Source organism: Trichosurus vulpecula, chromosome 8 (assembly GCF_011100635.1).
Source record: "Trichosurus vulpecula isolate mTriVul1 chromosome 8, mTriVul1.pri, whole genome shotgun sequence".
Taxonomy (NCBI): domain Eukaryota; kingdom Metazoa; phylum Chordata; class Mammalia; order Diprotodontia; family Phalangeridae; genus Trichosurus; species Trichosurus vulpecula.
The window spans coordinates 16,794,927-16,810,799 of record NC_050580.1 but is presented as its reverse complement, the minus strand read 5'-3'; the positions used below and the strand labels follow the sequence as shown (position 1 = coordinate 16,810,799).

Below are 15,873 nucleotides of genomic sequence, written 5' to 3'. Positions count from 1 at the left end.
GTCCTTGCACAGTGTGACTCTTACTGTGTACAATGTTCTCCTGGATGTGCTCACCTCACTTGGAAGCAGTTCATATAAGTCTTTCCAGGAATTCCTGAAGTCAGCCTGCTCATCATTTCTTGTACCACAATAGTATTCCATTATATTCATATTCCATGACTTATTCAGCCACTCCACAAGGCATGCCCTTGATTTCTAGTTCTTGGCAACCACAAAAAAGGCTGCTATAAATAATTTTATGCATGTGGAAACTTTTTTTACTATTTTTTTTAAATTTAAATTTATTTATTTAACATATTTAGTTTTCAGCATTGATTTTCACAACAGTTTGAATTATAAATTTTCTCCCCATTTCTACCCTCCCCCCCACTCCAAGATGGCATATATTCTGGTTACCCTGTTCCCCAGGCAGCCCTCCCCTCTATCACCCCCCTCCCCTCTCATCCCCTTTTCCCTTCCTTTCTTGTAGGGCAAGATAAGTTTCTACGCCCCATTGCCTGTGTATCTTATTTTTTAGTTGCATACAAAAAACTTTTTTTTGTTTTTGAACATCTGTTTTTAAAGCTTTGAGTTCCAAATTCTCTCCCCTCTTCCCATCCCACCCACCCTCCCCAAGAAGTCGAGCAATTCAACCTAGGCCACACATGTATCATTATGTATAACCCTTCCACAATACTCATGTTGTGATAGACTAATGACATTTTGCTCCTTCCCAACCCATCCTGCCTTATTGAACTTTCTCCCTTGACCCTGTCCCCTTTCCAAAGTGTTTGTCCTGATTACCTCCACCCCCATCTGCCCTCCCCTCCATCATCCCCCCCTTTTATATTTTTTTATCTTCCTCCCTCTGCTTTCCTGTGGGGTAAGATACCCAACTGAGTATGTATGGTATTCCCTCCTCAGGCCAAATCTGATGAGAGCAAGATTCACTCATTCCCCCCTCACCTGCCCTCTCCCCTCCTCCCACAAAACTGCTTCCTCTTCCCACCTTTATGTGAGATAATCCACCCCATTCTATCTCTCCCTAACTCCCTCTCTCAGTATGTTCCTCTCTCATCCCTTAATTTCATTTTACTTCTTTTAGATATCTTCCCTTCATCTTCAACTCACCCTGTGTCTGCTCTCTCTCTTTTACATATATATATATATATATATATATATATATACACTTATATATATATATGTATATACATACATACACACATAGATATATACATGCATACACATTCACTTATATATATATACATAAAAATATATATATATATATATATGCATATTCCCTTCAGCTACCCTAATACTGAGGTCTCATGAATCATACATGTCATCTTTCCATGTAGGAATGTAAACAAAACAGTTCACCTTTAGTAAGTCCCTTGCAATTTCTGTTTCTTGATTACCTTTTCATACTTCTCTTGATTCTTGTGTTTGAAAATCAAATTTTCTATTCAGTTCTGGTCTTTTCACTGAGAAAGCTTGAAAGTCCTCTATTTTATTGAAAATCCATATTTTGCCTTGGAGCATGATACTCAGTTTTGCTGGGTAGGTGATTCTAGATTTTAATCCTAGCTCCATTGACCTCCGGAATATCGCATTCCAAGCCCTTCAATCTCTTAATGTAGAAGCTGCCAGATCTTGGGTTATTCTGATTGGGTTTCCACAATACTCAAATTGTTTCTTTCTGGCTGCTTGCAGTATTTTCTCCTTGATCTGGAAGCTCTGGAATTTGGCGACAATATTCCTAGGAGATTTCTTTTTGGGATCTATTTGAAGAGGCAATCGATGGATTCTTTCAATTTCTATTTTACCCTGTGACTCTAGAATATCAGGGCAGTTCTCCTTGATAATTTCTTGAAAGATGATATCTAGGCTCTTTTTTTGATCATGGCTTTCAGGTAGTCCAATAATTTTTAAATTCTCTCTCCTGGATCTATTTTCCAGGTCAGTGGTTTTTCCAATGAGATATTTCACATTGTCTTCCATTTTTTCATTCCTTTGGTTCTGTTTTATAATATCCTGATTTCTCATAAAGTCACTAGCTTCCACTTGCTCCAATCTAATTTTTAAAGTAGTATTTTCTTCAGTGGTCTTTTGGACCTCCTTTCCCATTTGGCTAATTCTGCCTTTCAAGGTATTCTTCTCCTCATTGGCTTTGTGGAGCTCTTTTGCCATTTGAGTTAATCTATTTTTTCAGGTGTTATTTTCTTCAGTGTATTTTTCAGTATTTTTTTGGGTCTCCTTTAGCAAGTCATTGACTTGTTTTTCATGGTTTTCTCACATCCTTCTCATTTCTCTTCCCAATTGTGCCTCTACTTCTCTAACTTGCTTTTCCAAATGCTTTTTGAGCTCTTCCATGGCCTGGGACCAGTTCATGTTTTTCTTGGAGGCTTTTGTTGTAGGCTCTATGACTTTGTTGTCTTCTTTAGGCTGTATGTTTTGGTCTTCTTTGCCACCAAAGAAAGAATCCAAAGTCTGAGACTGAATCTGGGTGTGCTTTCGCTGCCTGGCCATATTCCCAACCAACTAACTTGACCCTTGAGTTTTTCAGTGGGGTATGACTGCTTGTAGACGTTCTATGTTCCACGTTTGGGAGGGAGGTGCCAGCTCTGTCAAACCAGCACTCCTCCTTCCCCAAGAACCCCCAGCCCAGGCTGGGCTTAGATCTTCAGCAGGCTGTGCACTCCTGCTCCGATCCTCCACTTAATTCCTCCCACCAGGTGGGCCTGGGGCCAGAAGCAGCAGCAACTGTAGCTGCCCCACCTCCGCTGCCCCCGGGGCTGGAAGCCGAACCATGAACTCCTTCCACTCCTGCAGCTTTTCCCACTAACCTTCTCTGCAGTCTTTGGTGTTTGTGGGTTGAGGAGTCTGGTAACTGCCACAGCTCACATATTCAGGGCGCTAGGGGCCCCATCCACCCGGCTCCAAGTTTGGTTGTTCCATGCCGCTCAGGCTGGGCTCTGCTCTACTCCATTCCCAGCTCCCAGCTCCCAGCTCCGTGTGGGACAGACCTCACCCAGAGACCATCAAGGCTGTCCTGGGCTGGAGCCCTGCTTCCCTCTGCTGTTTTGTGGGTTCTGCCATTCTAGAATTGGTTCAGAGCCATTTTTTATAGGTTTTTGGAGGGACTCAGTACGGAGCTCACGCTATTCCCTGCTTACCAGCCGCCATCTTGGCTCCACCCTTTTTTCCCATTTTTGTGATCTCTTTGGGATACAGCCCTAGAAGAGCTATTGCTGGATCAAAGGGTATGCACATTTTTGTAGCCCTTTGATCATAGTTGCAAATTGCTCTCCTGAGTAGTTGTATCATCTCACAGCTCTATCAACAATGAATTAGTGCAGGGCTGTCCAAAGTGCTGCCCGTAGGCCCCATGCTGCCTGCCTGTGTTTACTATGGGGTGGGGAGGGGAATGGGGGGGGGTGGAAATTGACATAAATGCTTTAACTAAAGCATTTATTTCGATTTCTGTGCTTGTGGTGTACACAGGAGGGCTGCATGGGCGCACATGGCCCGTGTTTTGGACAGCTCTGAATTAGAGTTCTAACTTTCCCGCATCTTCTCTAGAATTTACCACTTTCCTGTTTTGTAATGTTAGCCAATCTGATAGGTATGATGTGGTAATTCAGAGTTGTTTAGATTCACATCTCTCTCATCAATAATGCTTTAGAGCATTTTTTCATATGACTATAGCTTCAATTTCTTCCTCTGAAAACTGCCTGTTCATATCTTTGACCATTTATCAATTAGGGAATGACTTGTGTTCCTGTAAATTTGACTCAATTCTCTATATATTTTAGAAATGAGGCCTTCATCAGAGATGCTAGTTGTAAAAAAATTCTTTCCCAGCTTTCTGCTTCCCTCCTAATCATGGTTGCATTGCCTTGTTTGAGGAAAACCTTTTCATTTTAATGTAATCTAAATGATCCATTTTGCTTTTCATAATGTTCTCTGTCTTTTGTTTGGTCTTAAATTCCTCCATTCCCCATAAATCTGAAAGGTACACTATTCTTTGCTCCCCTAATGTGTTTATAGTATCAGTCTTTATACCTAGATTTTGTACCTATTTAGACTTTATTCTGGTATACAGTGTCAGACTTTGGTCTATGCCCAATTTTAGCCAAACTATTCTCCAGGTTTCCCAGTAGTTTTTGTCAAACAATGAGTTCTTATTCCAGAAGCTGGGGTCTTTGGGTTTATCAAACAGTAGATTACTATGGTCATTGACTACTGTGCCTTGTATACCTAACCTATTCCACTAATCTACTCCTCCTATTTCTTAGCCAGTACAAAGTGGTTTTGATGATAGCTGCTTTATAACACAATTTAAGATATGGTATGGCTACAACACCTTCCCTTGCATTTCTTTTCATTAATTGCTTTGGTATTCTGGACTTTTTTTTTCTCCCGCATAACTTTGATACTATTTTTTCTAGCTCTATAAAATAATTTCTTGGTAGTTTGATTGGTATGGCACTGAATAGGCAAATTAATTTAGGTAAAATTGTCATTTTTATTATATTACCTCAGCCTACCCACAAGCAACTGATATTTTTTTCAATTATTTAGATCTGACTTTATTCGTGTGAAAAGAGTTTCATAATTATGTTCATATAGGCCCTGGGTTTGTCTTGGCAGGTAGACTTCCAAATGTTTTATAACATCTACAGTAACTTTAAATGAAATTTCTCTTTCTATCTCTTGCTGTTGGGCTTTGTTAGTAATATATAGAAAGGCAGATGATTTATATAGTTTGCAAGTATCTTTTGAAACACCTGAAGACCTTTCTCATGTCCAAAGTCCTCATTTTACTTAGGATGAAATTGAGGCAAAGAGAAGTGATTTGCCTATGGGTATATATATGATGAGGGACCTAAATGTCATTTGCAAGATTTAAAATATTATGTGTTTGTATAATTGATAATAAAAAGTATGATCCCCAAAAGCTTTAATCATTAGATGAACAGAATTCATGGAAAAGACCATGGAATAAAGTGTAAAGACCTCTAGATCTAGAATCAGAAATCCTAAATAAAATTTTGATTTGGCTTGGAAACTTTCTATATAAGTAATTCTTTTTAAAAAGTATAAGTAGAAAAAAAAGACAGGCTCTGCCCTCAAGGAACTTACAATATAATGATTGAATGTCATTCACTCTACAAAACGAAAACAAGGTCATTTTGTGGGTACGTATGTGGAGGAAAAGGGAAGTAGGCAAGACATCATGTAGAAAGTGGCATTTGAACTGAGCCTGTGTAAAATGTGAATTAGAAACCTCAAAGTATTATTGTCCCACTGTCTCTAGTCCAATTCTTTAGATAGCTAGTCTGATATTTATTATTTTATTAAGCACTTACTAAGTGTCAGGCACTATGCTAAACTAAGGAGATACAAAGAAAGACTAAAGCAAACAAAAGAAAACAAAACATCACATTCCACTGTATTGTAAGATTTTTAAAAGTAAATTTGTTATTCATTTATTTTAAAGATATTTTTTGTTTTTATTTGGACTTCCAAATTCTCTCCCTCCCTGCTACTTCTCTCTCACCCAGAGAAGGGAAACAAATTTTACCAATTACACATGTGAAATTATGCAAAATATATTTCTATGTTAACCATATCACAAAAAAGAAAGAAGGCAAAAAGAATCATACTTCAATTTGCACTCAATTTATCAGTTCTCTCTCTGGCAGTGCCTAGCATTTTTTAAATCAAAAGTCTTTTGGAATTGTCTTAGATCATTAAACTGATTAGAGTAACCAAGTCTTTCATAGTTGATCATCATTATATACTCTCAAATTAAAACTTGGAGGACTATTACAGCCAAATTCTGGAGGTCCCAAGTCAAGAAGAAAAGATTTCAAACAGCTAGAATAAAACAATTCAGATATCATGGAGCCACAGTCAGGATCATACAAGATTTGGCAACTTCAATGTTAAAGAAATAAAGGGCTTGGAATATGATATTCTGTAGGTTAAAGGAGATCTACCCATCCAAAAAGAATATATTTTTATGAGAAAAATGGATATTTAATGAAATAGAGAACTTTGAAGCATTCCTAATGAAAAGAGTAGAGCTGAATAGATCTAACAATACTCAAGCGAAGAATAAAAAAAGGTTAACATGAAAGCATAACCATAAGGATATAGTGGAGTTAAACTACATTTTTCTCTGGAGGATGATACTTTTTTTTTCTTTTTCTTTTTTTTCCTCAATTCATTCATTTATTTTTAGATTTCAACATTCACTTTTTTTACTCATATTTCTTTTTTTAATTATATATGTGTGTGTGTGTGTGTATGTGTGTGTGTGTGTGTGGATGTATTTATTTAGTTTACAATGCTCAGTTCTACATGTTCTTGAGTTTCAAATTTTCTTCCCTTCCCTTCCCCCTCCAAGATGGCATGTAGTCTGATATAGATTCTATATATACCTTTAAATTAAAATTATTTACACAATAGTCAAGTTGTACAGAAGAGTTATGATCAATGGGATGAATCATGATAGAGAAGAAACAAAACCGAAAAAGAAGAGAAAAGAAAAAAAAAAGAGCAAATAGCTTGCCTCAATCTGCATTCAGACTCCGCAGTTCTTTCTCTGCATGTAGCTAGCTTTTTTCATCATGAGTCCTTTGGAGATGTCTTTGAGCTTTGCATTGCTGAGAAGGCCAAGTCTATCAAAGTTAGTCATCACAGAATCAATATGTCTGTGGTTGTGTACAATGTTCTCCTGGTTCTGCTCCTCTCACTCAGCATCATATTATCTAGGTTTTGCCAGGTTATTATGAAGTCTGTATCTTTCCCATTTCTTATAGCACAATAGAATTCATTTACATTCATATACCACAACTTGTTCAGCCATTCCCCAATTGATGATATTCCCTTGATTTCCAATTCGTGGCTACAACAAAAAGAGCTGCTATAAATATTTTTGTACGTACAGGTCACTCTCCCACTCATGTGATCTCTTTGCGATATAGCCCTAGAAGTGGTATTGCTGGATCAAAGGGTATGCACATTTTTATAGTCCTTTAGGCATAGTTCCAAATTGCTCTCCAGAATGGCTGGATCTGTTCAAAACTCCTCCAACAATGTATTAATGTTCCAATTTTCCCACATCCTCCCCAGCATTTATCATTTTCCTGTTTTGTCATGTTAACCAGTCTGACAGGAGATATGTGGTACCTAAGAGCTGTTTTGATTTGCATTTCTCTAATCAATACTGATTTAGAGCATTTTTTCATATGCCTATAGATATGTTTAATTTTTTCCTCTGAAAACTGCCTGTTCATATTCTTTGACTATTTCTCAATTGGGGAATGGCATTTATTTCTATGAATTTGGCTCAGTTCCCTGTATACTTTAGAGATGAGGCCTTTATCAGAAACACTGGTTGTAAAGATTTCCTCCCAATTTTCTACTTCCCTCCTAACCTTTGTTGCATTGGCTTTGTTTATACAAAAACTTTTCAATTTAACATAATCAAAATTATCCATTTTTCATTTTGTAATGCCCTTTATCTCTTGTTGGGTCATGAATTCTTTGCTTTCCCATAAATCTCATGGGTAAACTATTCCTTGCACTCCCAAACTGCTTATAGTATCAACCTTTATTTCTAAATAATGACTGCATTTTGACTTTATTTTGATATATCGTGTAAGATATTGGTCTATGTCCAGTTTCTGCAATACCATTTTCTACTTTTCCCAGCAGTTTTTGTGGAATAGTGAATTCTTAGCCCAGAAGCTGGATTCTTTGGGACTATCAAAGAGTAGATTGCTGTAGTCATTGACTACCTAACCTATTCCACTGATCCATGACCTTGTTTTTTAGCCAGTACCAGGTAGTTTTAATGACTGCTGCTTTATAGTACAGTTACATATCTGGTATAGCTAGGCCACCTTTCCTAGAATTTCTTTTCATTAATTCCTTTGATCTTTTCTTCTTCTAGATGAATTTTGTAATTATTTTATCCAGCTCTGTAAAATAATTTTTTGGTTGTTCGACTGGTATGGCACTGAATAAGTAAATTAATTTGGGTAAAATTGTCATTTTTATTACATTGGCTTGGCCTAACCACGAGCAACTGATGTTATTCCATTTATTTAGATCTGACTTTTTTGTGTGAGAAGTGTTTTGTAATTGTGCTCATATAGGACCTGAGTTTATCTTGGCAGATAGACTCCCAAATATTTTGTAATGTCTACAGTAACGTTAAATGGAATTTCTCTTTCTATCTCTTCCTGTTGGGCTTTGTTAGTAATGTATAGGAATGCTGAAGATTTGTGTGGGTTTATTTTATATCCTGCAGCCCATAAATTTGACAACCTTAGGGAAATGGATGAATATTTAGAAAAATACAAATTGCCTAGGTTGACAGAAGAGGAAGTAAATTACCTAAACAACATTCACTTTTAAAAGCTTTTGAGTTCTCAATTCCTCCTTCTCTCCCCTCCCTTCTCACCAAGACAGCAAACAATCTAATATAGACTATACATGTATGATCATATTAAACATATGTCCACATTAGTCATGTTGTGAGAGAAGAATCATAATAAAAGGGATAAACCATGAGAAAGAAAGAAAAAAAAAAACAAAAACAAAAGGAGAGAGAAAAATAGTATGCTTCAATCTGCATTCAGACTCCTCAGTTCTTTCCCTAGGTGTGGGTAGCATTTTCCATTGTGTGTCTTAGAATTGTCTTAGACCACTGCATTTCTGAGAAGAGCTAGGTCTATCAAAGTTGGTTATTTCATAATGTTCCTATTTTATGTAAAAGGTTCTCTTGGGTTCTATTTGCTTCACTCAGCATCAATTCATGTAAGTCTTTCCAGGTTTTTCTGAAACCTGTCTGCTCATCATTTCTTATGGAACAATAGTATCACATTACAATCATATACCACAACTTGTTCAGCCATTCCCCAATTGATGTGCATCTCCTTAATTTCCAATTCTTTGCCACCAGAACAAAACTGCTATAAATATGTTTTTTGCATGTGAGTCCTCTTTACCTTTTTTATGATCTCTTTTGGATATAGTCTTAGTAGTGATATTCCTAGATCAAAGAGTATGCAAAGTTTTATAGCCCTTTGGGCATAGTTCCAAATTGCTCTCCAGAATGGCTGCATTAGTTCATAACTCCACCAACAATGTGTTAGTGTTCCAATTTTTCCAAATCTTCTCCAAAATTTATCATTTTCCTGTTTTTCCATGTTAGCCAATCTGATAGATATGACATGATACCTCAGAGTTGTTTTAATTTACATTTCTCTAATCAATAGTAATTTAGAGCATTTTATTTGATTATAGCTAATTTCTTGCTCTGGAAATTGCTTGTTCATATCCTTTAACTATTTATTAGTTGGGGAATGACTTGTATTCTGATAATATTGATGCAGTTCTCTGTATATTTTAGAAATGAGACCTTTATGAGAAACACTGGCTATAAAAATTGTTTCCCAGCTTTCTGCTGAGCTTCTAATCTTGGTTGCATTGGCTTTGTTTGTACCAAAAAATAATTTAATGTAGATACTTGTGTTGTCAGCATATCCCCAAGCTCAGTTATTCTTACTACCTTCATTTTGCCTTTTCCACCACTATGGAAGCAAAATGGACATAAGAGCAAAGACTCTTTTTTAAAATTTTAGCCTGGTTTTTAGATCAACCAATATTTTATCCCCTAGTGGTCCACCTCTATTGATTAACTCTCCTTACTATAGACTGCAGTCTAGACAGTATACCCAGAAGGGGCTAGTCTGATACATATCTAACATTATGCCGAACTTGATTCATAACATAGTGTCACAGAACCTCAGCATTTTTGGACCATCAAGGACTTCAAAGACTACCCTAATCCAAATGTAGCCTAAAGTTAGTGATTAATAAAGCTTAAATGAGATAACAAATGCAGAGTACTTTATAAAACTTAAAGCATAATACAAATCCTTATCATTATTACTATTATTATTATTAGACTGGTGTCAGGTGGTCTTCTATTTCATAATAACCTCCTTCACTGTGCCTTCTCCTGTACTCCCAATGACCTCAAACTATGTCTACAGAGGTATAGTAGGGATATGTGGGTAAATGTTCAACAACCAGGATGGGGGTGGGGTGAAGGATTTACACAAACTTTGGAACTTAATCTGCAGATTAATACTTTCTTGAGTCTAAACAATCAATGAAGGCCAGCCCCATTATATAAAGTACTGATTTTGAGGAATAAAGAGCAATGATGCAAATTTTATAATCAGTTCCTCCAAACCAGTTAAAGGGAGGCTCCAGCAAATGTCTACCTAGTGTCTCCTCTACAACATTCCCAAGAGGTGACAAACCAATCTTTGATGAGGGGTGCCTCAAGATGCCCTAGTCCATTTTACAAGAGTTTGAATTGTTAGAAAGTTATGGTATTTAAATGTAATTTTAAAAGGAGTAGAAGTATTACCCAGTATATAGAGAGCCAACTTGGAGCCAAAAAAAATTTGGCTACAAGGTCTTCCTCAGAAACAAGTTGGCTATGTGACCATGAACAATCCAGAGCCTTCTTATGCCATTCTTCAAATTCTATTTGCTACAGGAAAATCTGTTAGACTATACCTTTCAGCTCAAGTAGTTACCTGTTTTGGTAAGAGGAGTTTTTGTGACCGGGTGCTCCCTATAACAATGAAACCACAGGTGTAATCCCTATCCCTATACCTAGCTTAAAGCTTAGTTTGCTTTTGGGAAACTTCCACAAATTTGTCCCACCTAGTTCTGCCATGTGCAGCCAATCAGAACAATTTAAATCTCTGTCCCATCTGTCAGCCTTCACATACTTGAAAACAACTATCACAAAGCAGCTAGGTGGCTCAGTGAGTAGAGTACCAGCCCTGGAGTCAGGAGGACCTGAGTTCAAATCTGGCCTGAGACACATGACACACTTACTAGCTGTGTGACCTTGGGCAAATCACTTAACCCCAATTGCCCTGCCTTCCCCCCGCCCCTGCAAAAAGGAAAAAAAAAACTAGAAGAAAACAACTATCAGGACTTACCTGAGACTTCCCTTCTCACCACCTACAGCTTATTTGCATACGGCATAAAGTATCAGATTGCTCATTCCAAAGTAATCAAAGAGCCCTAAGGTAAACTGAGAGCAAAGGATGCTTGTTAGATACTCCACTGATGAGTAAAATGATAGAAAGACAGATAGATGGATAGATAGATGGATGGATAGATGGATGATTGTAAATAGATATCTCTATATAGACAAATATAATTTCAGCTTGAGTATTTTCAAATTTTAATTTTGGTATTTAAAATAATTGTTGCATTATCTTTACTTTTCATTCAAATATATTTTCACATAAGAATCAAATATATACATACACACATGTAAATACGACTTTTCCATATTGTGTGTTAAATAAACTTTGAGGTAGGCATTGGGAGGGTAATTCTCACCCACAAGCTTTTGTGCACAATGGGTTCACAGATGTAAATTTTCACAGCCAGCATGCTATGTGTCCTCAATGCTGCTTCTGTTTTCTTTTCCTGGAACAGAGAAGAGAGTTGAGTGTAATTCACTAATTACACAGGTCCTGAAAGACAGACAGAGCAACATGACAATGGAATTATGTGCATAATTCACTGACAGGTGCATTCTGGGGCCTTGAACACATTCCTGGAAGGAGTAAAAATGTCATCAGTCTCTTATCTGAACATTCAGGTGTTTTGTCAGAAAGTTATCGACTTGCCATTTCAGAGGAGGGACAAAGCCAGCTATGAGCAACTGATCTCCCCTCTCTTAACCCATACTTTACATGATGTTTAAAGGGGGGAAAGGGAAGTGATCTGGTTATTTAGCATATGTGACTTAAGAGAAAACCACCTTATTTAGTAATTATATAATTATTTTAAAAAACCTTTTGCTTATAGATTTTAGTGCATTCAATTTAAATCATGGTGTTTTCTTTTAAAGGAAGGTGGTTGGTATAAAAATAAACAGCATCAATAACACACATTACCAAAACATTATGGGATAAACAATGGACGATCCAGGTACTCAATTGGTAGAAACAGAAAGGAGAGAAACTGAGAAAGGTGGCTACTAGTATATTGGATGGATTTCCTGTGTAGACCTTATAGAAGGACCATGAATGAGTCCCACAGGCACAGGCAAAGACAGGCTATTATCTTCATCCTTGTTGGGAATGCCTGCATTGATGAGATCACATATCCACTGAAGTATTAAGAGTTTTAAAGAGTACCCAAAGAGTATTAAGAGTGCCCAATCTGTGGGGTTACATGAGAAAAAACCCTAGCATAGATGTGGTAAATGTTAATATTAGCACACTTTCTGATCATAGGGTTTTGTGCTTGGAGGGACCTTAGCGATCAGGCCATGTGATAGTTTCATTTTAAAGATTCAGAAACCGATTCCTCCAAAAAAGTGAAATAGCCAAGCCAAGATTCAAAACTGAGCCCACAGGCTCCATACCTTCCCAACCTATAAACTGATGAGTGACAAATGCCTACCTCTGCTAGCTCAAGGTGCAGAGGGACTTTTATCCCCCAACTCCAGATTTGGTTTGTGGCTTTAAGATTGATTTTTCACTCAGGCATTTTTCAAGAGCAAATTCTTATTTATATACTGCAAATATATCCTTGCCTGATATCCTCAGGCTGTGAATTCCCTGGATATTCACAATTTACTTTAGTGTCTTGAAGAGGTTATATTTTCATTTTTAGTGCCACATCCCTTTTATATGGAATATGAGTAATAAAAAGACCCAATGGAGAACACTTGCTCTAGGTTAGTTTTCTCTTTTGACAAAACATCCCAACATCTGAGAGCTGGAAGGGACCTAAGTGGGCATCAGCTCTAACCCAACCCTTTATGAAATTCCTTCTAGTCCTTTCAAGTCAACAAACATTGCCTAGGCACCTGCTGTGTGCCAGGCATTCAGCCTTTGTTCAAAGACATGCTGTGAGGAGAAACCCTCTGTCTCTTGACATAGTCCATTTTTACTTAAGGACACGTACAATCGTTCAGGTTTCTTTTTCCTCATTCATTCATTATTTCATTTAAGCTTCAAGAGAATTCATTAAATGCCTGCTATGGTCCGTGCACAGTTCCAGAACCTGCGGATATGAATTTCAATTCAAAACTCAGTTCAATGCCACTAGACACAGAAGGCCTTTTCTACACTCCTCCCCCAACCATCACCATGACGGCTAATGCCTTTTACATTAGATTTAAACTGATCTACTCCAAACCCTATTCGTGGTGGCCTCATAGATTTATCTTTTGTCTTTTTTCTATGTGTCATATAAATATAGATAGATAGATAGATAGATATAGATACAGATACAGATCCATCTATCTATCTATCTATCTACCTAGCTAGCTAGCTAGCTAGCTAACTATCTATTAGAAAGTAAGATTCTCTAGGCCAGGTTCCATTTCACATTTGTCCTTCTGTCTCCAAAGTTTAACCTCATGCCTAGCTTATGAATGCTTATTGATCAATTGATTCAGTGCCCCCCCAAAAAATTAAAAAGCCTCTGACTTCATGAAGCTTACATTCATTTGGCAGGAAAACAACACGTACATTTAAGTCAATGAAAAATGGGTCCAAAATCAACGTAAAATAATTTTCTGGGTACTCATGAAGATTGGAGAGCAGGAGGGATAAGGATAAATTTTTGTATAAAGCAATGTACTTTGTCTGTAACACCCCCATGTTGTTCCTCTTTTCTTTCCTTCTAGGGTCAAGAATAGCAGGTCTAATCTCACTTCTTTATGAAAGTCATAAAAATACTTGAGGCCAGTGTTCAGTATCTCTCCCCTCAGTCTGATCTTCTTTGGGCTAAACTCCAGTCCATTAAAGACATCTTCATGTAACATAAACTTAAGGGAGCATCATAGCTATGCGGTGAAAAGAGAAGGATTACCATTTTTCTCAGTGGGATCAGACAGTGACCCAGCTATTGCCTGGGTGTTTGCCGTAGCAATGACCTTGAAAGAGTACCATATGCAATGATTAACTTTGAGGAGCCACAATCCAGCAGGTGGGCATAAAGAACATTCAGATTTATCTTTTAGGGATTTGTTTCAGGGAAAGAGGAAAAAAATAAGCAACTCTTAGCAACTCTCACTATGGGAAGAATCTATTTTTTTTAATCTTTTATTTTCTTTTCTCCTCTGAATTTCTATATCGGAAGCTTTCCTGAGTGAACTGAAATATCAGCTTTTGTTATTACTGGTGTTACTTTTGTTCATGATAACTCCCATGGAGGTGGGAGGGTGGGAGTGAGAAGTGAGGAGGGATAAAGTCACAATGTGAACAGTACAGAAGAGCAGCCTATGGTGGATCTAATTTTCTGGCTAAATAACTACTTCTATATTCTTTCATTTGCCCAACTCTTCCCCCTCAAATAATCTCTTCTGTGTATTTTCTTGTGATCATGTCTGCTTTCCCACGGTGAACACTATCAAAGCTATATCTTAAAGTAAATGTTCAGAATTTCTACTTAAAAGGAGATCAGCATCTCATCATTTGGTGAAATGTTTTGGTGCTTACTAAAGAGCACCGGCAGCATAGATGGTTTTAAGCCAATTCCTTCTCTTTTATTGCTTGCAGGTACAATCATCGTGGACAACATGCTCATCAAAGGGACAGCTGGGGGCCCCAATCCTACCATTGAGCTCTCATTAAAGGACAACACGGATTACTGGGTGATGCTGGATCCAGTCAAACAGATGCTCTTCCTAAATAGCACTGGCAGAGTCCTGGACAGAGATGTTAGTTTATTTCTTTCTTACTCTTTTCTCTTAATCTTTTTTTTTCCATAACGACCCAGAAAGTTTACAGTGAGACCACAATAGAATATAGGAAAATCATGCCAAGGCCTTAACATGAATAATACTGTGTGACTAATGAGTGGGACACCAGAGGTACAATAATATTTTGATCTGTATAAATTAGACTGATGGCACTCCTGAAAATGTATAGGGATGTGTTAGCATCTTTGGAAAAGTGCGAAATCTGTCACTTTCTTTGGAAACAAGTTATAACTTTTACATTTTAGAATGATAGTAAGTCATTTTTTGGTATATTATTCATGTGTTTCCACAATCCAGGTAGCAGCTTCTGTGGGGGTGTAAGATCCACACACAGGCAGCACCCAGAAAGCTGCCGGCATGCCAGGAAAGCACAGGTTCTTTTGATCTGCCTTAATAAGGAAAGCAAAGTGAAGGGGTTGACAAGCTTACTTTAATTCAGCATACAGACAGCATTCACTTAGTTCAGGGGAAAACGCCAACACCCTGAACTTCATAAAAAAATACAAACAAATTACAAATATCAACAGACAGACCCAATACAATTCATAGTTACCAACATGTAGGTTCAGCCCGGGAGCTCAGAACAAGGGCTGGCCCAGAGTCACACTCGCCACCAGTGCTGCAGGTAGAGCTCCAACAGAAAAAGGATCTTCAAGCTATCTTCTCTCCTCTCATAGAGTTTTTGAAATCATCAAGCATCATCTGAATGACCAGAGCCCAGGCTCTGGTGATTGGTTCTTGAGTTGGCCCCTCCCCTTAGGACCCTGGGAGGTTCACATCCACATAGATTAGGTTAACACCCAATAGGGCATGGCTCTGGAGTTAACACCTCCCCTTAGCCAGCCCCATCTTGGGCCCCACCCCAGTCACCAATCCGCACCCACATAGGTTCCACACCCAATAGGGCTCTGGGCCTTGGGCCCAGCACCCAGCAAGGCTCAATGAAATACACTGAGCTACTCAAAGAAAACAAAGGCCATTTTGCTTACCAACACATCATGTTGTGCAGGGCACCTGGATTCTTGAAGGCTATACACCAAGATTGAAATCTTAGA

At 37.8% G+C, this 15,873-nt stretch overlaps 1 protein-coding gene across 1 annotated transcript in view; it reads left to right on the top strand.

The window, feature by feature from the left end:
- PCDH15 (protocadherin related 15) overlaps positions 1–15,873 on the top strand; it is a 1,035,697-nt gene that overhangs the window by 332,930 nt on the left and 686,894 nt on the right. Inside the window, exon 3 of the mRNA XM_036735025.1 lies at positions 14,616–14,776. Within this exon, the coding sequence (XP_036590920.1) occupies positions 14,616–14,776 (161 nt within the window). The remainder of the gene's footprint in view (positions 1–14,615; positions 14,777–15,873) is intronic.